The 21,057-nt window shown below is 42.3% G+C and overlaps 1 protein-coding gene across 1 annotated transcript; it reads right to left on the bottom strand.

Moving 5' to 3' along the window:
* Positions 1–1,774: 1,774 nt before the first annotated feature.
* ggt5b (gamma-glutamyltransferase 5b) lies at positions 1,775–16,166 on the bottom strand. Its single transcript, XM_036529275.1, has 12 exons — positions 15,942–16,166; positions 8,911–9,038; positions 8,402–8,497; positions 7,090–7,285; positions 6,038–6,198; positions 5,581–5,727; positions 4,739–4,869; positions 4,172–4,356; positions 3,689–3,780; positions 3,299–3,411; positions 2,598–2,708; positions 1,775–2,332 (listed from the first exon to the last, which is right to left on the bottom strand). The coding sequence occupies exons 1-12, from the start codon at positions 16,109–16,111 to the stop codon at positions 2,186–2,188; spliced, it is 1,677 nt and encodes a 558-aa protein (XP_036385168.1). The 5' UTR covers positions 16,112–16,166; the 3' UTR covers positions 1,775–2,185.
* Between the last annotated feature and the right edge of the window lie 4,891 nt (positions 16,167–21,057).

Genomic DNA, 21,057 nt, shown 5'->3' with positions numbered 1-21,057 from the left:
AGTGTGCGACTGCAGGCTCACCATCGCCATCAGGCCACCTCACTGCAGCGGTACCACTCTGCCGAACTCTCGCTCTCTGCTTGTTTTGGTTTTGTTGAAGTTATTCTCTTAGAATTAGCAAGTCTGTATGATATGTGGAGTATAGTCATTATCTTTAAATTGTTTGATAGTTATAGTACTGTGGATATAGTCCTGGTCCTGCTGTAGTCCAGGGGGTTGTCCCACTCTCGAGAAGAGAGACAGTCAGAGTTTGAAGAAGGAACTTTCGTTCCTTCCATTAGCATGACTTCCATTCATGTAAGGCTGCAGTTGTCATCACCGCGTGTCCAAGGATGCTATTGGCTATAAGTATATGTGTCTGTTGGATGCCATTGGCTGTAGGTGAATGCAATTTTCCCCCATTTGTACAGAAGGTGTGTAAAAGGCTAGATTGGAAAGTGGGTAGGTTCAGAGAGTACAGAGGGAACTACGGGACTGTAACTAACCACTTTGATTCCTATTGTTAGCCTGCTTTTCCTGTGGACTATTGACCAAATCCCTCGAGGTAAACTGCTCACTCGGACTGCATGCAACCCCCGCCCCCTCCCCAAAACAAATGCTACAGCTGTTTGGTTTGAATGATCAGTTTATTGTATGGAATAGACAGACACAGTTGAGGCATAAAGGAAGCATGCGTACATACATACATACATACATACATACATACATACACACACACATACATACATACATAAATGCATATTCATGTGCATATTTAGTTACAGTTATACTTTACGATCTCTTCTCCCTGATTTATGGCCCGGGTGTTTCCATTGTTACATTGGGCTCACTGATGTTTTTTTTTTCCTTTAGGATATCAACATGTTTTCAGAGCAGACAGGATCTGAATCATGCCCGGTTTTCTGCATAATCTGAATCAGGCACAGAAAGACGTTTAGTGGGAAGTACTGGGATGTCATTTTTTGCATGTTTCCTGCAAAAAGTAGAACAAATACTCATTTAAATTTGTGGTTTTTAATGTCAAGACATTCAAGACATTCATGTCTCACATTGGTACCAAAGTACCAATGTGTACTGGAAAGATGTATGCATACACAAAATAAACAGTGGAGCATCTGCCCTGGTATGAACAGTTTATATCACAGTTTAAAAGTTAAACAAGAACATTTGCACTGGAAAAAATGTGACTGTCTCTGAACCTGGTACGGTTACACGTTCACTGCAAAATAACGTCTGTTTCAGGGATCACAGACTGATGCATCTAAATACATTTGTAAAAATGAAAATAACATTCAAACAGTGACAAGAGTATGTAACAGCAATCAATATTGGCAAAAACAATGGCCTGTACTTTGAGAGACACGATTGTACTTATAAGAAAAAACACTTTAGGCAAAGGTACAAAAGTACAAAGAGCCAGGGAGTGGGAGGCAGTGGTGGGGGGCAGTGTGTATGTGTGTGTGTGTGTGTGTGTGTGTGTGTTTGTGTGTGTGGGTGTGGGATGTGTGGGGGGGTGCTATCAAAGTAACTCTCCACCATAAAATTATTTTTGAGAGCATCCTCATGGAAATTGTGTTGACAAAACTAATTTGAAAGTAAAAAACATGGTAACTATAGTGCTGCATAGACAAATAAGCTAAAACATACAGCTAGCTAACTACAAATGAAAAAAAGAACTAGTTAGCTAGCAACAGCTAGCTAGCTAAAATACAAGATTCACTTGGATACTTTTCATCTCAAAAAATTCATTATATTTATAACAGATGGTGGCACCTAATAATAACTGCAATGACCTTGTGAGTCATCAAAATAATGTACAGATAAAAATTTTGCTCTACTCAATGCCATGACTTCCATACAGTGCCTTCTGATTTCTTCCTCTTTGTTTGTAGATGGTGTGGGATGAAGGAGTGGGTATGAGTACTCAGGGAGGGCTCATCAGGCTCATCAGGTAGGGGCGGTCAGGGTCATGGATCAAGACAGCCCCATGCGTGTTCTGGTCATTGGACAGAACCCAGCGGAACACAGTCAATGTAATGAGAGCGGGTATCAGACCAGCCCCCTCTGAGGTCATTAAGACATCGCTGGTACCCCAATAACCAATAGCAGTCTTCCTCTGAGATACCCAGCAAGACGAGTGCCACGGCGGCGGTGTTGCTGACAGGGCGACTGGCCGCCAGCACCCTCAGTAGCCGGCAGCCTTCCCAAGCTTCCTCTTGTCAGACACAGCGCTGATGCAGTGGCCCTCCTTCGACACACTGTTCACCACATTAAGGGGGAACTTCAAGTTCTCCACGGAATGTCCCATTTGTTTCAGCTTTTCCTTCACGGACTGAAAGACAGAATTGGCCATCAGAACCAGATCAGACAACACCCAGTGGTTCCATCCCCACAACACACATATGGGACACGAGGGGAAATTCCAAAAACATTGAGCCTTGGCATTCCAAACCAATTTCAGCAATGAATGTCTAGCATCAGTCAGGTTGAGTGAGGCAGCACACGCCACCCAGAGAAGGTCAGTGCTTGGCTATGATGCATTCTCTCCCTCTGATGTGATGTCAGTGTGTTAAAGGCACAGGAAGATGAGGCATTACCTCGTCGAACCCGGACTCAAACTGCAAAGTGTTCTTGGAATCCACAAACACCACAGGGGCAGCGATGGATTCATTGAGAGCCTTCCCCAACCACAAGTGGTTAATGATAGACTAGGGGACAGAAGTGTAGCAGGGTTAGTCTCACACCAGGCCCTGTCCAATGTTCAAACAAAAGTATTAAAGTAAAGGTATTTCTCTCAGTAGTTTGTATTAATTCACACTTGAAACAAATTGGTTATACAGACAAGCAGTTGTTTACTCAGCCCAAGAGCAATCAATTGAACAGCTCATTTAAACAAAACCATGAACATACAACTTTATGTTAGCACAAACAGGCTTCCACATTTTGTGGGGTATGGTTGATTCTGTATGTGTGGGAACAATTGTATATGTGTGTTGAGATGGTTGTTATAATAGGGTGTGTATGTTTACTCATGGTGCTGTGTGTGTGTGTGTGGGGGGGGGGGGGGGGGGGGGGGGGGGAGACTGTGGCAAAATAGAGTGAATTTGTGTGGTATTGGCTATACGTGGGTGTAGTAGCAGTTGTTGCTGCATCGTGGGAATATTGCAGCTGTCTTAGTCATGGTCATAGGAATGATTATGACTAAGGGTGTTCATGGGTTTCACTGAGCCTGTGTGTGTATATATATATGTCTGGGAACAATTGTGGATGGGCATGGCACTAATGAGAGTGAACTGACCAGAGCCATTGCTGTGGTGATTAAGCTGCCCCCAGATCCTCCGACAACCAGGGTTTTTTTCCTGGATGGAGAGAGCAGTACTGCAGGGGCCATGGAGGAGGGAGGCTGCTCACCTGGGGAAGAGAAAACCTTCACCATGACCACATAATCACCATATCACCATGACAATGTTTCACTATGTCACCATGACCACATATCATCATAACATACTTTTCCATGTCACATCAACTGCACTTGACTCATGACAACATTTTGCTATGTTGTTGTGTTACCATGTCGCAACCCACAGGGAAACATGTCAACAGCACACTCCAGTGTCAGACAGGCCAGTGTAGAACAAAGGAAGGAGAATGAAAGAAACAGAGGTAAAGCCGTGCCACACTGACATACCAGCAGAGATGGTGAGGGCTTTTCCACAGAAATCAGCCAGCTCATTGTTGAGGATGATCCCAGTTTTGGGAGAGTATACGGTGGAGCCAAAACTGAAGTGGAAAGAAGGAGATTGTGAACATCCTGCTTACAACCAAGTTACATTGTGCTTATGCCAGGGCGACATTATCGATGATGCCTCATTAAGACTTGACAACACGCCAACAGCAGCGTGGCATTTTTAAACAGAAAACTACTGCTTGCAACTAGATGCTTTCAGGTTCAATTGCAGGGCTTTACTCAGTTAGACTGAGTCTATGGCTCTAACTGGATGTTAGAGTGAGACCGGGGCTCTAACAGGATGTTAGAGTGAGACTAGGGCTCGAACAGGTAGTTAGAGTGAGACTAGGATTTTAACAGGAAGTCAGAGTGAGACTGGGGCTCTAACAGGTAGTCAGAGTGAGACTGGGGCTCTAACACGGAGTGAATGGTGAATGCTCTCACATGTGGTTGATGGTGCTGGTGACGGACACTGCAGTGCCATCCTCGGCCAGCACGGACACGTGGGTGGTGCCGAAATGATCAGGGGAGGGCGTGACATTGTAATACGGCAATTCATGGGTAGCGTCACTGCTGATCATCTTCCTGATATGATCCGCAAATGCATCCTTTATCAACCAAGATGCATCCTGCAAAGAGATCAGAAACATTTTCTGACAAAAGTGAACCATGACATCTGACAAAAACACTGCTGCCCTGTAGCGAATTCTGCTCCTAATCCTGATCCTGACATTGATATTAATATTGGTTACTGGGTCTGCCCTGTGGTGTTATGGCCAGGGAACCTTAAACCAGAAGGATACAGGCTTGAAGCCAAAGGTTAGGACTCTGCAGAGGTACCTGTTGAGCAAAATGTTATGAACAAAGAGATTAAGGTTAAGATAATGCTGGGTCAAGGGAAACACACTGTTATTTGACTATTGCCTGACTGTCCCTTGACTGTTGCTTGGCCTTGTTAGGACTACTGCCATTCATGGGTTTTGAAGACCATCATCATCTGCAGTAACTCACTTTCCCGGGGTTGAAGCTGGGATCTCGAATGTTGTGCTTCTGTCCGTTTGCAAACTTGGAGGCCTCAACATACCGGTGAAAGGTCAGGACTTTTTTGTCATCCTCAATGGAGCTGGGTGTGAGGTTGAAGCCTGGTCATAGAGATAAAAAGGAACCAGTCAAATCCCATAGGATCTGGTTCAGGCTCTTTTCAGCTGCAATGCGGCATAATGGTTAGGAAACTGTTTATTTTTTTCATTGTTGTGCAACCATATTTTGAAATTGTCAGTTGTATATTTGGCTTGTAATGCCGCAAAAACCTCTGCATGTGTGCAGGAGTGCTGAGGCGAGACAAATGCAATCCTCCGATACACTTGCATGCAGCCAATGGTTATGTTTTGCCTTACAAAGCCACACAAAGTACTACAGTGTCATGGGCTCTCATTGGAGGATAGGTGCTACTCTGCTGATGTCATCTAAGAAACTTGAAGGTGCCTGATGAACCACAGTGTCCCTGAGAGCAGTGAGAGTAGGAAACCCTGACTGACCTACCCACCCCTATCTCTGGTGGAACTAAGCCAATTTGTTCAGTCACTGTGGATCATTGTCAGCTCATGACGCAGCCTTTCCAGGCAACTAGCAATCAGAAAGTTTCAGGTTTGAATCTCAGATCAGATGCTGCTTTTTCATTCTTGAATAGGATTTTAATCTGAATTTCCTCTGCAAGTATCCCACTGTCATATAAAAATGTGAAAAGTTGCTCTTATGGCTGTAAGTATACTCCAAATGGTGCTTTTTAAGGAGTAAGTCCACACCAAAGATTTTTGTTTGATACTTTATGCATACAGACATAGACCTCGTACCCTTCATTACATTGAGGATGAAGCCAAGAATCGCTCCCCCTGCTGGCGGTGGGGGAATGTACATCATATAGTCTCCCAAGGGAACTGTCCATGCATCCGTCACTTTGGCTTGGAAAGATTCCAGATCCTCCATCACTAATGTACCACCTAAAAAATGGTGAAAATTGACTGTACATTCTGAATGTGCTCCCCACACATTTTATTTATTTTTGTGAAAAATAGAAAAAATGGAAAATGTTAGATGGATACTCCAGCTGTGTTTAGGTGTGTTTCCTGACAAAGGGCGTGGAGTGCCGACACCATTCAAGGGCTGTGGCTAATTTGATTATTAACTTGATTATTTTGTATTTTTGCCAGAAGACAGTTTTCACGCAAGTACGTGCACATGCACACACACACACACACACACACACACAGACACAAAATGTTGCAGAATGGCAGATTTTCTCTTTTCTACCTGCAGCTTGCACATCCTGGATCAGGTTTCTTGCGATCTTGCCTTTATAGAAGGCATCCGCCCCTTCCTTAGCAATGGTCTCCATGGTTTCCGCCAATTGTGGGTACTTCAGTATTTCTCCAAGTTTCAATGCTGTTTTGTTCCCATTGCAGAATACCTCACTGTTGGAACATTTCACCATACAAATTCCTTATTCTAGGAATTCCCATTTCACTGTTAGAACAACTCTCTGTCAGAACATCTCATTTTTATAATGTCTCATTCTAGAACAAATGACTGTTAGAATATCTCACCTTTTTTTAGGGCTGATTTATGCTTCTTGTGGTCAGTGTGGCCATAAATGTCACATGGCTAAAATTAAATAACTGCGGTCACAATGGCAGCCTGTTGCACACCTTCTGGATTTTGTAACAATATGAAAGGCTATGCAGACAACTGCAGGATCAACACGTTTGATGGGTAATTGATAATGAATATTGTCAAGGCTGGAATGCAAATTGACCAATAGAAACAATGGGTTGGAACTAACCATTTTGGCCATTGGTACATACAGTCACATGCTGTCCTGTGAAAAATGAAATAAGCATGAAGGGTCTGCAGCTGGCAGAGGGCCCTATCATGTGCATGCGTGCATTTGCTTTTGCATGCAGATTTGAAGCATAAATCAGCTTTAACGGTAACATCTCCAGAATCACTGTGAGAACATGTCACTATTACAACTAAAGGCAATGGTGAGCTTCTAACAGAGGAGGTAGAGAATGCCTTCCATTTTAAAGAAAAGTAACACCACTGGCAGCAGATTCGCTTTCATTTCATTTCTTCTAATGTTGTAGTTCTGCCTTTGTTCACTACATTTTTACTTATAATGAACTTACTAAGTGTTTCCAGTTTTCCTTCAAAATTCAAGGACTGGGGCATCAAAACTATCTTCCATTTCAAATTTTCTAATATGAGGGGCTATGGCAAACATTCCTTAATGTACTTGTGTTTGCATTCCTGAAAATGAAATCAGTTATGTGAGAAAGTGTGGGTGTCTTTATGGGGTGCCATACCACAGACGCGACCCCTCCACCAATGGCTTGAAGAGGTGATGTTGAAGGTAGCGGCTCAAGGCAGGGGGGCAGGGGAAGCCCTCCCGTGCCAATCTGATGGAGGGCTCGAACAATTTTGCCCACGGCAGCCTCCCATAGCGGCTGTGGACAAGCTCATAAGCACGAATTTCCCCAGGGATGCCAATCCATTGACTGCCTGCAGGGGCCAGGAGAGAGCTCGTGTTAACTAGTGTTGAGAGAGACAGACTCATCACTACCTAAATAGATGGAGCTGTCATGTGCTGTCAGTGACTCACTGATTTGAAAGAGTGATGCTGTTTTGACTCAGAGGAAGAGGCAGAGGGAGGTCATTTGATTGGTCTAGCCACTGTTTGGTTTGTGAAACTTTATTTGGACATCACTAGATGCAAACTCACCAGAAGCATAACAAATCAGTCGTTCAAGAAACATTCCTGTAGCATCTGTCCAACATGGCCATCTTTGATGCTGACATGTGCAGATACAGATTTTAAAGTGCCAAGCATATAAATAAATGAAATTAAATTAAAATATATATCTTACATCAAATATCAGTGTAATTGAAATGTAGCTATGTAATTTACAGCTCTGTAATAGTCAGTGGAAATTAATTCTGTTGAAAGAAGGAGAAATAAATCTCAGTATGTAAAAAAACCGCAGGGAGACTTTAGGAGTCCCCACAGGCTTTTTCACAGAGTATATTTACTGCTGCCATCTGAAACATGTTCCAGCTTACTTATTTCAGGGGCTTACTTACTTTAAAGAATTTAGGGGTAAATTAATAAGCCATAAACAGCCTAGTGAAGCCGTTCAAATGCAATTGTTTATCATCAAACCTTCACATGTTAACAACATCTGTTCTAAAAAATGTGTGTACTTCCAAAAAGTATACAAGACTGTACAGAGTTATACAACAGATTGTACCCTTCAATAAACACTCAATACATCTAGACCACAGAACTAAACTAAACTCTCTCTGTCTGTAACGCTGAACTACACATGACCACTCTGTCTCTCCATTAGACACAACTACACATGACCAGATATAAACACAACCACTCTCTGCAACATAATTTGTCTTCAGATGTGACACAGAACTCATATATTTTATGTGTTTATATTTTTGTGAGAAAATATTAGTCCCAATGGCAGTAAATTATGAAAAGAATTAAATTCATCAAAACAATATCAGTATTGATAGTGTGGTTGTGCCCATATTGATCCTGTGGTTCATTTTTCAGGTGCATGTTCTTGGTGTGTAGTGGGAGGCTATTGACACATGGTGCCACAGTACCAATTATTGGCTTGAAAGTTTCTGGGCAGTCTTTCAGCAGGTTGGGTCTGTGCATCTTTGGAACTGTCTCTCGCGCATTTATGACTTTGGCCTGGCCTGGAAAGGATGGCAAGAAAAAGGGATAAAATGCAAAGCATAAAATATCCTCAGTTAATATGAGGATACACATCATTCATAATTGTTCTGAGGACTGCCCTTGCAAGGGCGGCATACGATGGAAGCACAAACACATGGGCAAGCCACCGAGCCAAAAACAAGGTTACATGTTGGTTTAACCTGTCAGGCCAGCTAAGCTGTAGCATTGGGAAGAAAAACGTGCATCAAGGCGTGTGTTGCGGGGATGAGGGGCCCACAGGAAATAGGGGGCAGGAAGTCTTATTATTTCAAAGAAAACTGAGATGGAGGATGAGAGAAAGTCAGCAGGAAAGAGAGGAAGATTGGGGGGGGGGGGGGGGGGGTGAAGGGGCAGCAGGATGACCCAAGGGATCACCTTCAGTGCGTGTCCTTACCACTCTTCTCCAGGATAGTGAAGATGGCCCCCCCACCCAGACCCATGCTCTGAGGGTTGACCAGAGAGGTGCAAAGTAGGGCTGCAATGGCAGCATCCGCTGCTGAGCCCCCCTGTAGCAGCATGTCCCTGCACAGGAGACAGCAGAAAGAAAGCCTTGTCATGCAGGATAGACCGTCATACCACTGTTGTCTGACAGGTGCCAAAATGGCTTAGACTCTTCTGCATAAGAGTCCTCAAGTAATTATGGTGAAAAAGTAACAAAAAAATTCTTTGCCTTCAATATGGCAAAGGTAGTTACAATTACTGTGGTCACTGATCCTTCCTTCGCCTACCCTGTTGTAAAGAGTTAAATGCTTTTTTTTTTCTTTTGTGTCAGAAACTCCCTTTCTGTAAACTGAAACCACTGCCCGCCTGCTTTGCGTGTGCAGGCATGATTGCTGGATTGAGGGTACATGTAATGATCCCAGGAATTTCAATGCTACGTTGTGCGCAGAAGCACAGAAGTATCTGAATTTACAGGTGAGTTCCACCAACTCTTGGACCGATAGATGTGTACCATCTTTTACATATGCCCTCTTGTGGAGAAACGCCACGGTGCTGCTGCAGCTCTGAGCCTGAAGCCTGGTTTGCACAGGAGCAAAAAAGCAGCAGTGTGGAACAGAGCTCCAATAAAGGGCCTAGTAACCAGAGGGCTGCTGGTTCACATCAATCAATTAACAGGAGCAAATCTATATGTGCTGCCGTGGAAAACAGGTTTCCTTGAAACACCAGAATCCTCTGTGCGTGAACCAGATGAACACTGAAGGAGACTCAACAAATAATTTAATCAGTTTTCCTTTCATTAGTAACAGAAGCGGGTTTAAATCAGTTAACAACAAGAAGTGCCAAGTGTCAAGTGTCCCCCCCCCCTCACTGTTTCCCAAAAGTGAGGCCAAAACACTCAAAAGGTGTTTAGCGCATTTGGGTTGAAAGGGGAACAGCTGTATAGTAGGGATGCAGCTGATTTGCGGTTGGTTCAGTACTGAGTGTTCAGGGCTTTGGTCTCCAGCAGACATCCTCAGGGTTCATTCAACCACTGCATCACAGATGCAGGGGGGGGGAACAAATCCTCTTTTCCCCTAAAAAACTGGCTTCCAAGAAGGACTAAAATCTGTTTAAAATGCGCAGCTCATGGGAGTTTTTACGGAAATGGATTAGTCACTAAGAACTTTAGTTAAATATTAACCCAAGGTAAACCAAGTTTCTTTCTTCTTTTTTTTTACCAAAATACTGTGGCAACAACAGAACCATTGTCTGAAAGGTGCTGATCGTTTCCTCATTTCCTTTTAGCTGTTGTTCGTTGTCACATATTAAGCAAGTATACTTATTCTGTTTATTATTTTTGAAAGATGTTCAACAATCTTTCAGCACCATGTTTGTAGTAGTTCAACTGGTGCACACCCACACAACAGCACATGCGTAAAGGTACACACACATACCCGCGCACACACACAGACACATACACACACACACACACACACACACACAAAGTTTACTCTTGCCAATGTGATTCCTGACACTTTGCCAGGACATACAAGGTTTCCTGCTGGGTATCATATTACAAGTATTACAGCCAACATCTCTCTGCTGAGATTACTTGGAAGTGGAGCAGTGATTTAAGGTCCCCTGGGGGTTATTCTCTGAGACATTATCAATACATGACCTTCTTCTGCATCTATCAGCCACTAGTGATGGAACAATTAGCATTACAATTGGATATAATTAGCTTATTGAGCTAAACACCTGGGCCCTCTAGACCATCAGATTATATGTACTAACATTGGAATGTTACTCCACTGTCTGTGGCAGACCCCAGGTGATTTCAGGAGCTCCTCAACACGAACATTTTCACACATGAAGACGTTCGATTTTGAATTTCATATTTAAGCATATGTGAACATTTTGGACATTTTTGTAATCAGACAGGACACCTGGAACCATCAATAGGCCAGTCTGTCTCTGCAGGAGGTTCTGAATCAAATGAATAAGACAGGGGATTCTTTCAGACATAATGAGACATTATAATGGAGTGATATCAGGATCACGAGGGCCCAACAAAGTACAAAACCATGTGCCTATTTGGCATTCACAGGAATGAGCCTTTCAGCTAATTATATACACTACTGTCATATGAATGCTCAAAGGGTCATAGGTTCATGTGTCAATAGAGGGATTTTCATTCATAAAGACTCATTGTGAATGAGGGTCTGTAGTGACCTCTGCCTTGTTTTGGAGAGAGTATGTGAATCCTGGGCCAGATCGTGCTCTTGATCTTGAATGGATTGGATTGAATGGATCTTGGACTTTCAAAAATGCGTCTTGGGGCCATGTTTGAAAGTGACTTTTTATTTTATTTCTTTTTACCCTCCCCTGTAAGTAGACAATTCTAGATGTGTGACACAGCAATGCTGAATGCTGTCACTGCTCAAACGGCTCCAGTCTGGCCCAATAGGAGCTCAGCTGGAGGTCCAGTTTCTTTCTTCCCTTGACAACAGTTTGTTGGATCAGCTTGCCATTTAGTGTGGGATTTGGTGTTGATTCTGATCCAGGATTGGTTGCTAAGTGCAGCAATTGTCTGCACCTAGGATGGAATACACTGCAGAATAAAGGCTTGGCGTGGATGGCTACTTTGAATGGAGCACCGTTAGAATGGAGTACTGGACCCACAGAGGAATATTTTAGCAGAGAACACTGTTGTCATGACAGACCCCTGCCTGGATGTTTCTGCTGCAGATGAAAATCTAGAAAGCCACCAGGGGAAGATCCTTATGGTGAGAAAGCAAAGATATACATGTTAGTGCCTCCCAGTTCCTAAGGAGCAGGAAGAGCAAGAAATGCACTCAAGCCCTATTGTATGCGGTTTCTTACCTGTTACAGATTTATGTAGAAAATTCAAAGGATATGTTTTTAAAGACTTGCTATAACTTTGCATTTTTGCATTTTTGCATTTTATACCTGTTCCTTTAACAGCAGGCTCTCAAGGTGATTAAACCGAAGCGTGTTGACACAGGTGTGCAAACCAACATTGGCAGCCATCCTCAGGTAACGTCAGACAGAACTGGCTTTTCATTTCATCAGGTTCAAGTGTTCAAGTGCCTTTGCCACCCTCTCTGGCTGCCATTGGAGACAGAGCATTAACACAGTTTAACATCAGGAAGAGGAATGACCTGCATATTGGCAGCCGATACAGGAAGTCCTCATTCTGCATGCCTGCTTATTGGAGGTGGGGGATTTTTCACTGGGTACAGGAAATTAATCATGTTCCCCCAACCATGAACCTGTGATTTTTTTGGCATTGGAATTTTGGAATGGTTAGAAGTTTCAGCCAGAGATGCTTTCTGAAGACATCTTCCAAGAACAATGTGGCCCATTCATCATCAGGAGAAACTTCCTGAACCACATGCCTGCAGAAAGGTATGCCAGTACCATTGTTTAGTTTACACAAAGCCAGCATAGTGGCGTGAAATTACAGACAGCCAGGTACGGGGACAAAAAAAAAATTCCCAAACAACTCACGTGGAAGACATCATTAACAGCACCACACACTTAAAAGTGTAGAATGTATTACATAGAAGGATACACTCATCCATATTGACTTGATGAAATTGCACAGAATTCCCAGGGTCCATCTGAGCACGTTTTGTGTTTCTCTCCCTCTCGCCAAGGCAAAATGATATGATAGCTATAAGGCAGTCCTGTCTATGCTCAAATCAAAGGCAGATTGACGCAAACATACTAACAGATGTAGGGGATGCCTACTGAGAAGGGAAATGTACAAGAGTAAGCGATGATGGAAATGTACAGGGTAGGGGATGAAACATTTGAACTCAGTTTGTCAGAAATGTTTGAATCAGACAAAGAGTATATCCTCTCCTCGCAGAGAAGATTGTGGGAAACTGAACCATCCTTTGCCTTTCACATGTCCTATTAATTTATTATTCTTCCTTTTTAATAATCCTGTTTTTAAATACCACATACATTGTCTTCTTCTTTCTTTTAATTTTCAGAAGAAGGATTCTGAAGCAACCAGTGATCAGTCAAACTTGTAAGTATGTTGTCTTATTCCCTGAACCATTTTCACTAAAGGTGGAGAGGGTAATCAGCAAGTATCACTTCAATTAGAACAGGTATCTTCTCCTCCACCAACACTGAATGACTAATCAGATGCAAAGAGTTGCCATATTTGTGGGAAAAACAGAATGAGGGGACAGTATGAGATTGTAGTGAAATGCATAGTAAATATATATATACTGACTGATCTATTTAAGTCCTCTGTGCAAAAGCAGTGGCCCTGGAGGCACACAATGTATGCTGTATGTTAGTCATAACAATTAGCCCAGAGTATGAGGATCAAACACTTCTCTTCACTGCCCTCCTGTTTCAAAAAGAGGCATTACACTTAAGGATGGCAGTAATCCATCTGTGAGCATAAAGAGCAGTGCCCATCTGCACCACATAATATACATGCACTTTTCCCACAGTCTTGTTTACACTGAAGAGCTCAGTGAGTGACAGAGATAGAGATACCTTCACTATGTATGTGTCATATTACAAGTCACCCTGAACAAGAGCATCTTCTAAATGACAATAATGCAATAATGAAATGTAATAAAGTGAAATGTAATATAACAAGTCTTCAGAAGGATAAGGAGTAAATGTAAATATCTCTAAAAACAATATTATTACAGTTGTTAAGGAGTTCATCTAATTCAGAATATAATACAATTCTAACATGTTATGGATCAATACAGCTGAATATTCAGGTTAAATATCTTGCAAAGGATACAACAGCGCTCCCATGCAAGGGAATATAACAGCAACCTCTGGGTTACGAGTCCTGTTCCAACCCACTGTGCTACACTTTTACTTGCATCACACACAAACTAAAGATTTACATGACGAAATACAAAGTTTAGTAATGACAACAGGCCATTCAGCCAATGATGAACTTGTTATGAACTCCTGAAGCTGCTTAATAACAAACTGATCATTTAAATCAGCTGTGTTGGAGCCAGGAGAGACCTGAAACATGCAGGACAAGGGGTCCTCCGGCGTTTGGGAAACGCTGATCTAGAGTATACAACTCCACTACCTATGTTACTACAGGCGGAAATCAATTTTTAATCCCCTTTCAGATCACTATACTTTGATTATAACTTCAAGTGATTTCAGGTGAGGGACCTTGTCTAACATTTCTAAATACATTATGTCAGTAGCCCCATGCAAGCCTCTTTTCAAAGTTTCCTCAAAGAAACAAAATCTCCCTCCCTGTGAAAACTGTGTTGTCTATCCCTTATGACAATTTTTTGCCAGGAATTCTTCTAATCTCTCTCTTGTGATAGATCACTAAAATTTACACAATAATGACATTGAACTAATTTGTCGCTAGTGGCCTGGATTGGTGGGATCCCATTTAAAGTATACTTCCTATGTGGGTGGGCCAGCATTATCTTATTGGATGTGCAGATCTGTGAGACAAAAACATTTTTGTAAGACTTCAGAAAAGCCACATAAAAACTCTGCATCTGCTTGCCATCAGATTGAAGGATGAGGTAAATCACACATTGGACGTGAGCTGTGGAAATCAAACAAATCTGTTTTTTTTTTTTGTTTTTGTTTTTTTTTTAACCAAACCAACACCCACACGAATAACCCTTCGGTTAAGGCAAATGTTTACTACTACCTTTCTGCACTGCAAGCCTATGCACGTGTCCATCTATGCACAACTGAATTCATATCGCATTGGCTAGGGATCGTGCTTTTCCCTTTCTCCTTTGGAGAAACTGTCAAAGCCTTTCATTATGGTTCTGCAGTTATGAATATGGTCATCTCATACGCATGATGAATACTCAGTAAATCAGCCTTACTTACGGCAAACCATGACATTTTCCCATTCCATTTCTGGGAACACATACCAGATGACTGTGACAGTGCGCATTTGTTAATACGTTTACACATTTATCCATTTGCAGAAAATATATAGACGGTACTGATTATGCATTCATAAGCGATCATCAAATAGCTGTTTTCGGCAGGCTAAGTCAAACTAACTGAAATTATCTAAATATTTGTGAGGGGAAAAAAAACAATAAAACATAGTAAACGCAAATAGTTCAGGCAGCACATGTTCTCGTCAAATATCATCATATGTCTGTTTTGAAATATGTAACTTTTGTTAAAATGTTATTGACGCATTTCGATGTAATTTTTAAAAAGCTTGTTAAAAGGCAACACCCACCGTTGTCGCATCCAGGGTTCAGCTGTGGACAGGTTTTCACAAAATCACACATTCTTGGATGTTTCTTTGGGTAGTGATTAAACCGAATGTCTTGTCAGTATGATGCTACTGGACAGATGTTTTTAGAGGGGTTGCCTGTCAGTGTCTCTGTCATGAAAGCTGTTAACGAGTTCCTAACTCTCAGCAGCTAATCCAGAATGAAATACAATATTCAAGTTTATGAAGCATTAGGTTACGTTTCAGTGAAATCAATGGAACTGAGCTCCAAGCCAGCGCGCGAGCGAAACACAACCGCTTTCTGCGGAATAAGCTACACCCTTTAAGACTGCATGAGCTAAGCTCTTAAACTGCTTATAGGTACCTCTTTTAATACACGCTGCTGTTCAAACAGTTTATGTTATACATGCAGACACTGATTTAAATCCAAACGTAATTTTACTTTAATCTAAATTATAATAAATAAAATTTTCATATTTGTTCTGTTACAAATGAAACATAGCTTTGTTTGCCTGATTCTTTGGTGTCTCAAACGTTTTCATAAATTAATGACATACATTTTAGACGCCACCAATTATCAATTATACTTGTGAAACTTTTTTTCTTAAAATAGTCTGCGTGGACCTTGGTGGTAATTTTTATGTCATCAAATCCTCTGAAATGGAAAGACGTGTAAACATTGCACAGTTGTTGGGGTGGACTGTATTACATTTGAAAATCGTTGCGCTATAGAAATCCTCCTGCGTGACTCTTACCTGCCAATCTCCGAGCATGTTTGCGAGTCTGCGGCTACCGCTGCGCGTTTGAACTCTCCTTCGGGACATCTTCGGTTGGCAAATACCGCTATACACACAACGACGATCGAAATTACGCACAGTAGCGCTAGACACAAGAAGCAGCAGAATCTTGACTTGGACTTTGCCATGGCTCCAGGAACAGCTCAAGCGCTCGTCAAAACTTCAGAGTGAGAGTAAAGCGTTTCAATCCTGACTAAGTGCAGAAGGAAGCGAACGTGTGCTACTCCACCCCTTTCCTCCGAAGCGCACCGCGAGGACCTGAAAAGTAGTATGTGTTTGTTAGAGGACAAATTGAAACTTGAACTTTTCTTTTATACCGTGGGCAAACCTGGACACAATTTAACGCCCAATATCGATTGAGTGTGTGTAACATCATAATCCCAAGGTATTGGGAGGAAGCGTAGAGTAATGCACGGGGAATGAAACTCGGAACCAGGAGGTTATTGTATTGCACTACACTTATACCTTTGAGGAAAATGCTTAACCTGGCTCGCCCCAGGTGTAAAACTGGACATAGAAAGCAGAAGTAATCTGGATAGCAGCAAACAAAAAATCCGCAAGGAAAATGTAAAAAAAAGTCCCTAACTGATTTTACACTGACGTTGTCTCTGTGCACCCTGGAGCGTGAGCGCTCGCAACGACTGTCCCCTAGCTCTCCGTGTTCTGCGTTCACTTACGGAGGATGCGGGGGTTCGGTAAAGGTCCACAGTATCCAGTAATGTGTAGGAGTAGTGCATGGAGTTTGCGAGGTGCTTTTTGACCATGTCTAAACAGAGCTAATGAAATGTACTTCCGTTAAGTGCGGTCGTGTTTGTGTTGGCTAACACAAACTTGCTGGCACAAGTCGGATTTAAAGTTTTACACGCCAATTTGAGACACAATGCACTTCATCTTATGGGCTTTTAATAAGGTAGGTTGGGCCTATATGACAGAATTATTCTGTAGTCTTACGTCTTTCTAAAGGTTAACGCAACAGCATTGAAAACAAGTGTGACAAAGGTCATTCAAGGAGGAACTTATCAGTTGACTGTCATTGACAACAAGTTGAACTGGAATGAAAAAGCTGACTACATCTCCAAAAAGTGACTTGTTTTTGCCAGAGCAAACACTAGAACTAGATTAACATGAGCTGATAGTGGCAGCATCCTGTGTAACCCCCTTCAACGAAGCTGTCCTAAGATTGGCATTCACTCTGTTTGAGAGCTCAACCCAGGAGCAGAGAAAAGGGACAGAGGGACACCCCCCCAAACATTACTTTATAACCAAGATGGATTTTAAGATGCAGTATGCTGCTATCAACACTACATCAACAAAAGGAGGAGACATGTAGAACTTTTAAAGTTGGTACAAACCAGGCAATATGCCCATAAGAGAAGAGTGCAACACAACAATTAACCACACACACGCTTGCTGAACTGGGCATCACCAGCACTGTACTTTGCTGGTTTGAGACCTACCTCACAGGCAGATCCTTTAAGGTATCTTGGAGGGGTGGGGAGTCTAAGTTCCTTTGGCTAAGCACTAAGGGATTGATGCTTGGCCCCCTTCCTCTCTGTCCTCTCTCCTCTCTCACTATAGACAACCAAACTGGGCCCTTTCATTCAGGCACATGGCTTCTCCTACCACTGCTATGCCTCTACCTCTCGTTTTAACCTGATGAACCCACAGTCTCAGTATGGATCTCTGCTTATCACTCAGACATCCCAGCCTATATGAAGGAGCTATACTGCAAGCCTATGTTCCCTCCCGACCGCCGTGCTCTGCTACCGAATAGCGTCTGGTGGTCCTGTCACATTGTGGTGCAAAATCACTATCCAGAACTTTCTCTGCTGTTGTCCCCTGATGGTGACAACAGATCTTCCACACTTCATCCATTCTGCTGATTCCTTCTCTGTCTTCAAGAAACATCTGAAAACACAGCTCTTCAGGGTGGTTAACGGCCTTACTTAGAAAGTGTCTGGGTATAGTTCCATGATGTGAATAGTGTCAAAGAACGTTAGCTGACATAGTTTGCTAACATAGTAGATATTATCAGCTAATGTTAGCTTTATGAGCTAGTCTGCTTGCACAGTTGCCAGCTCAGGAGCTAACTGATGCACTTTATTATTTTAGGTATAGGAATAGTCACAATGTTTCCTATTTTGATAGAATTGGGCTTTATGGTATATTTACAGTACATTTATGGACAGTGAATTGAAGCATTGCTACAATCCCTGACTCATTGGAAATGTCTGTTTTTGCATAGATGTATGTACGTTTTTTTTTTTGTTTTGTTTTGTTTTTGTTAAAAAAAAAAGAAAACAGGCAAGTTCAGGTGAGAGAGTAAGGTCAAAATGACGTTACCTCACTGCATTGCCCACAGCAACCCAATATTCAATTAGAATAATGTTATAAATTGATATGAATCAATTTATACCTTTTATTAGATTATAAATACTCTGGTTGTTACGTTTGGCTTTTGGTTGACAGCACAAAGAGGGAGAGAGGAGGATAGAGAGGGAGAGAGAGCAGGATGGAGTCAGCAGAAAGAGAGAGAGCAAGAAAAATATTTTGTGGTGTAAAACTCATGTTACTAGTAATTCATTAAAAATATTATTGTTGTAATTTAAAATATCATGTTTAGAAAAATATTAATGTATTAATTGTTATGCAGTGAAAACAGTGATTTAGCAGGGGGGTTGAACACTTTTGCAAGGCACTGTAAGCATGTCACATTCTCATTAGGGGCTGAGCCCCCGAAAGGTCTGATCCTAGAATCCCCCCTGGTAAAAGCTATGTACATAATTTGATTCTCTAAGCCTAAACCCGATTAATGGCGATGACAAAAAATATCTGGTTTGAAACAACGAAAACACAGTTACGTTTTAAATGGTAATGTGTTACTAAATGATGTGACTGGCAACTGGCTAATAGGCTATCCACAAGCAATGTAGCCAGCTAATTTATTTATAGCGTCCTAGGGAGACCGGACTTAAACATATCCGTCTTACAAGAGGAAAAAAACAACAAACATCTGAAATCTGCAGTAAAAACAACAAAATACGCACTTTTCCACTTCGAACTTGGACAAGTCCTGTCATTACAGACATAGTGTAGTGGTCAGTGTCTGATAATTCTGCGGAGTGGAAGTTGAAATTGCAAAATTGCGGAAATGCGAAAATACAAAGCTAAAAATAGGTATTACAAAATACATAAATTAACCAAAGCCATTTTAAAATTTGTTGTATTCCTGCTTGCGTGACGAATTCCAGAAAAGGTCTGGTAAACAATCATTAAGGCCTCTAGCTCTGCCACTGATCTGGAATCATTATGCTGTCTCCATCTCTTAAACTTGAACACATAAGGTCAAGTCATGAATCAAACATGGAAAGAAGGCAGGGGGAGTCGGTTCCGCGCAAGGAGCGGGTTACACATACGGTCATATTCTCATCTTTGACCCCTGACCTTTCACCTGCCCTTCCCCTCGGCACCTCTTGCTCTGTGAGGAATGTTACCAAGAGAACAGCCTGCGCTTGCGTGGAGTGAGTTACAGCACAGGAAGTGGCTGTTGATGAGATGCAACAATTTTATGTTGAGTGAATCCAGATCTGACCCAATACAAACTCTGCCACCCCCCCCCCCCCCAGCCGCCCTCCTCCAACTGCCTTACTAGTTAGCAGAGGTTTTCCCCAAAATCACGAGGGTAGGTAATTGTTCACAATGTGATGCAGTGCTGAATCATTACATTTAGAATAATGATTAGAAATGTGCCATGTAAAAACAGAACTTTAACCCTGAGGAGTGGCGTCTAAAAATGTGCCTAAACAAAGTGTCTGAAAAAACAAACGGGAAAAAAAGGAAATGAATGCGATAAAACATATCAGAATCTACAGAACAGAAACAGATGTCCTGTTTGATTGTGTTTGTTTTCTTTCTGGAAGACAATCTCTCCAGCACAACTGTAACTGTAATCAGTCAGCCTTGTGATGAACTGTAACGCACATATGACTTCACTTTTAACCTGAGTGAACAACAATATTTAAATTTATAATATCAACATATACGCAGGTTTAATTCCTTTGATACTGCAGTGGGGCGTTGATCTATAAGCTGCTCCCATTTCCCCACAAGACTGACAATTCCTGTATTCTACATTATGGTCTAATTAAGACAGATCAAAGATACACTGATGAGCCAAAACATTATGACCACTCACAGGTGAACCAAATAACTTGATCATCTCCAAATAAGGGCACATGTCAAGGTCTGGGTAGATTAGATGGTAAGCGAACAATCAGTTCTGGTAGTCAACATGTTGGATGAAGGAGAAATGGGCAGGAGTAAAGACCTGAGCGACTTTGACAAGGGCAAAATTGTTATGGCCAGACAACTGGGTCAGAGCATCTCTGAAACAACAAGGCTTGTGGGGTGCTCCCGGTTAGCAGTGGTGAGTACCTACTGACAGTGTTCCGAGGAGGGACAAACCACAAACCAGCAACAGGGTGTTGGGCGCCCAAAGCTCATCGATGCGCGAGGGCAACAAAGGCTATCCCATCTGGTCTGAATTGACAGAAGGTCTACTGTGGCACAAGTCACAGAAAAATAAGAAATTCTTAAAAGTTCTAATCAGGAGGTAAACACAAGAACACAGAAAATTTTAATGATGGTTATGGGAGGAATGTGTCACAATACACAGTGCATCGCACCCTGCTGCGTATGGGGCTGTGTAGCCACAGACCGGTCAGAGTGCCCATGATGACCCCTGTCCACCGTCGAAAGCGCCTGCAATGGGCACGCGAGCGTCAGAACTGGACCTTGAAGCAGTGGAAGAAGGTCGATTGGTCCGATGAGTCCCGTTTTCTTTTAGATCATGGGGACGGCCGTGTATGTGTGCGCCATTTACCTGGGGAACTGATGGCACCTGTGGGAAGATGACAAGCCGGTGGAGGGAGTGTGATGCTCTGGGCAATGTTCTGCTGGGAAACCCTGGGTCCAACCATTCATGTGGACGTCAATTTGACACATGCCACCTACCTAAGCATCATTGCAGACCAGGTACACCCCTTCATGGCAATGGTATTCCCTGATGACAGTG

The sequence above is a fragment of the Megalops cyprinoides genome, chromosome 5, assembly GCF_013368585.1.
Source record: "Megalops cyprinoides isolate fMegCyp1 chromosome 5, fMegCyp1.pri, whole genome shotgun sequence".
Classification (NCBI taxonomy): domain Eukaryota; kingdom Metazoa; phylum Chordata; class Actinopteri; order Elopiformes; family Megalopidae; genus Megalops; species Megalops cyprinoides.
The sequence above is the reverse complement of the archived record's forward strand: the minus strand, read 5'-3'. Positions and strand labels throughout refer to the sequence as shown.

What these genes read in the sequence shown, in the direction of transcription:
- ggt5b (XM_036529275.1), bottom strand. Translation starts at nt 16,111, where the DNA reads ATGGCAAAGTCCAAGTCAAGATTCTGCTGCTTCTTGTGTCTAGCGCTA. An exon ending in GTGGAGGGGTCGCGTCTGTG is followed by an intron (nt 6,199 to 7,089) that starts GTATGGCACCCC and finishes ATGTTCCAACAG; the next exon opens with TGAGGTATTCTGCAATGGGA. An exon ending in TCACCACAGCAATGGCTCTG is followed by an intron (nt 2,709 to 3,298) that starts GTCAGTTCACTC and finishes TCTGTCCCCTAG; the next exon opens with TCTATCATTAACCACTTGTG.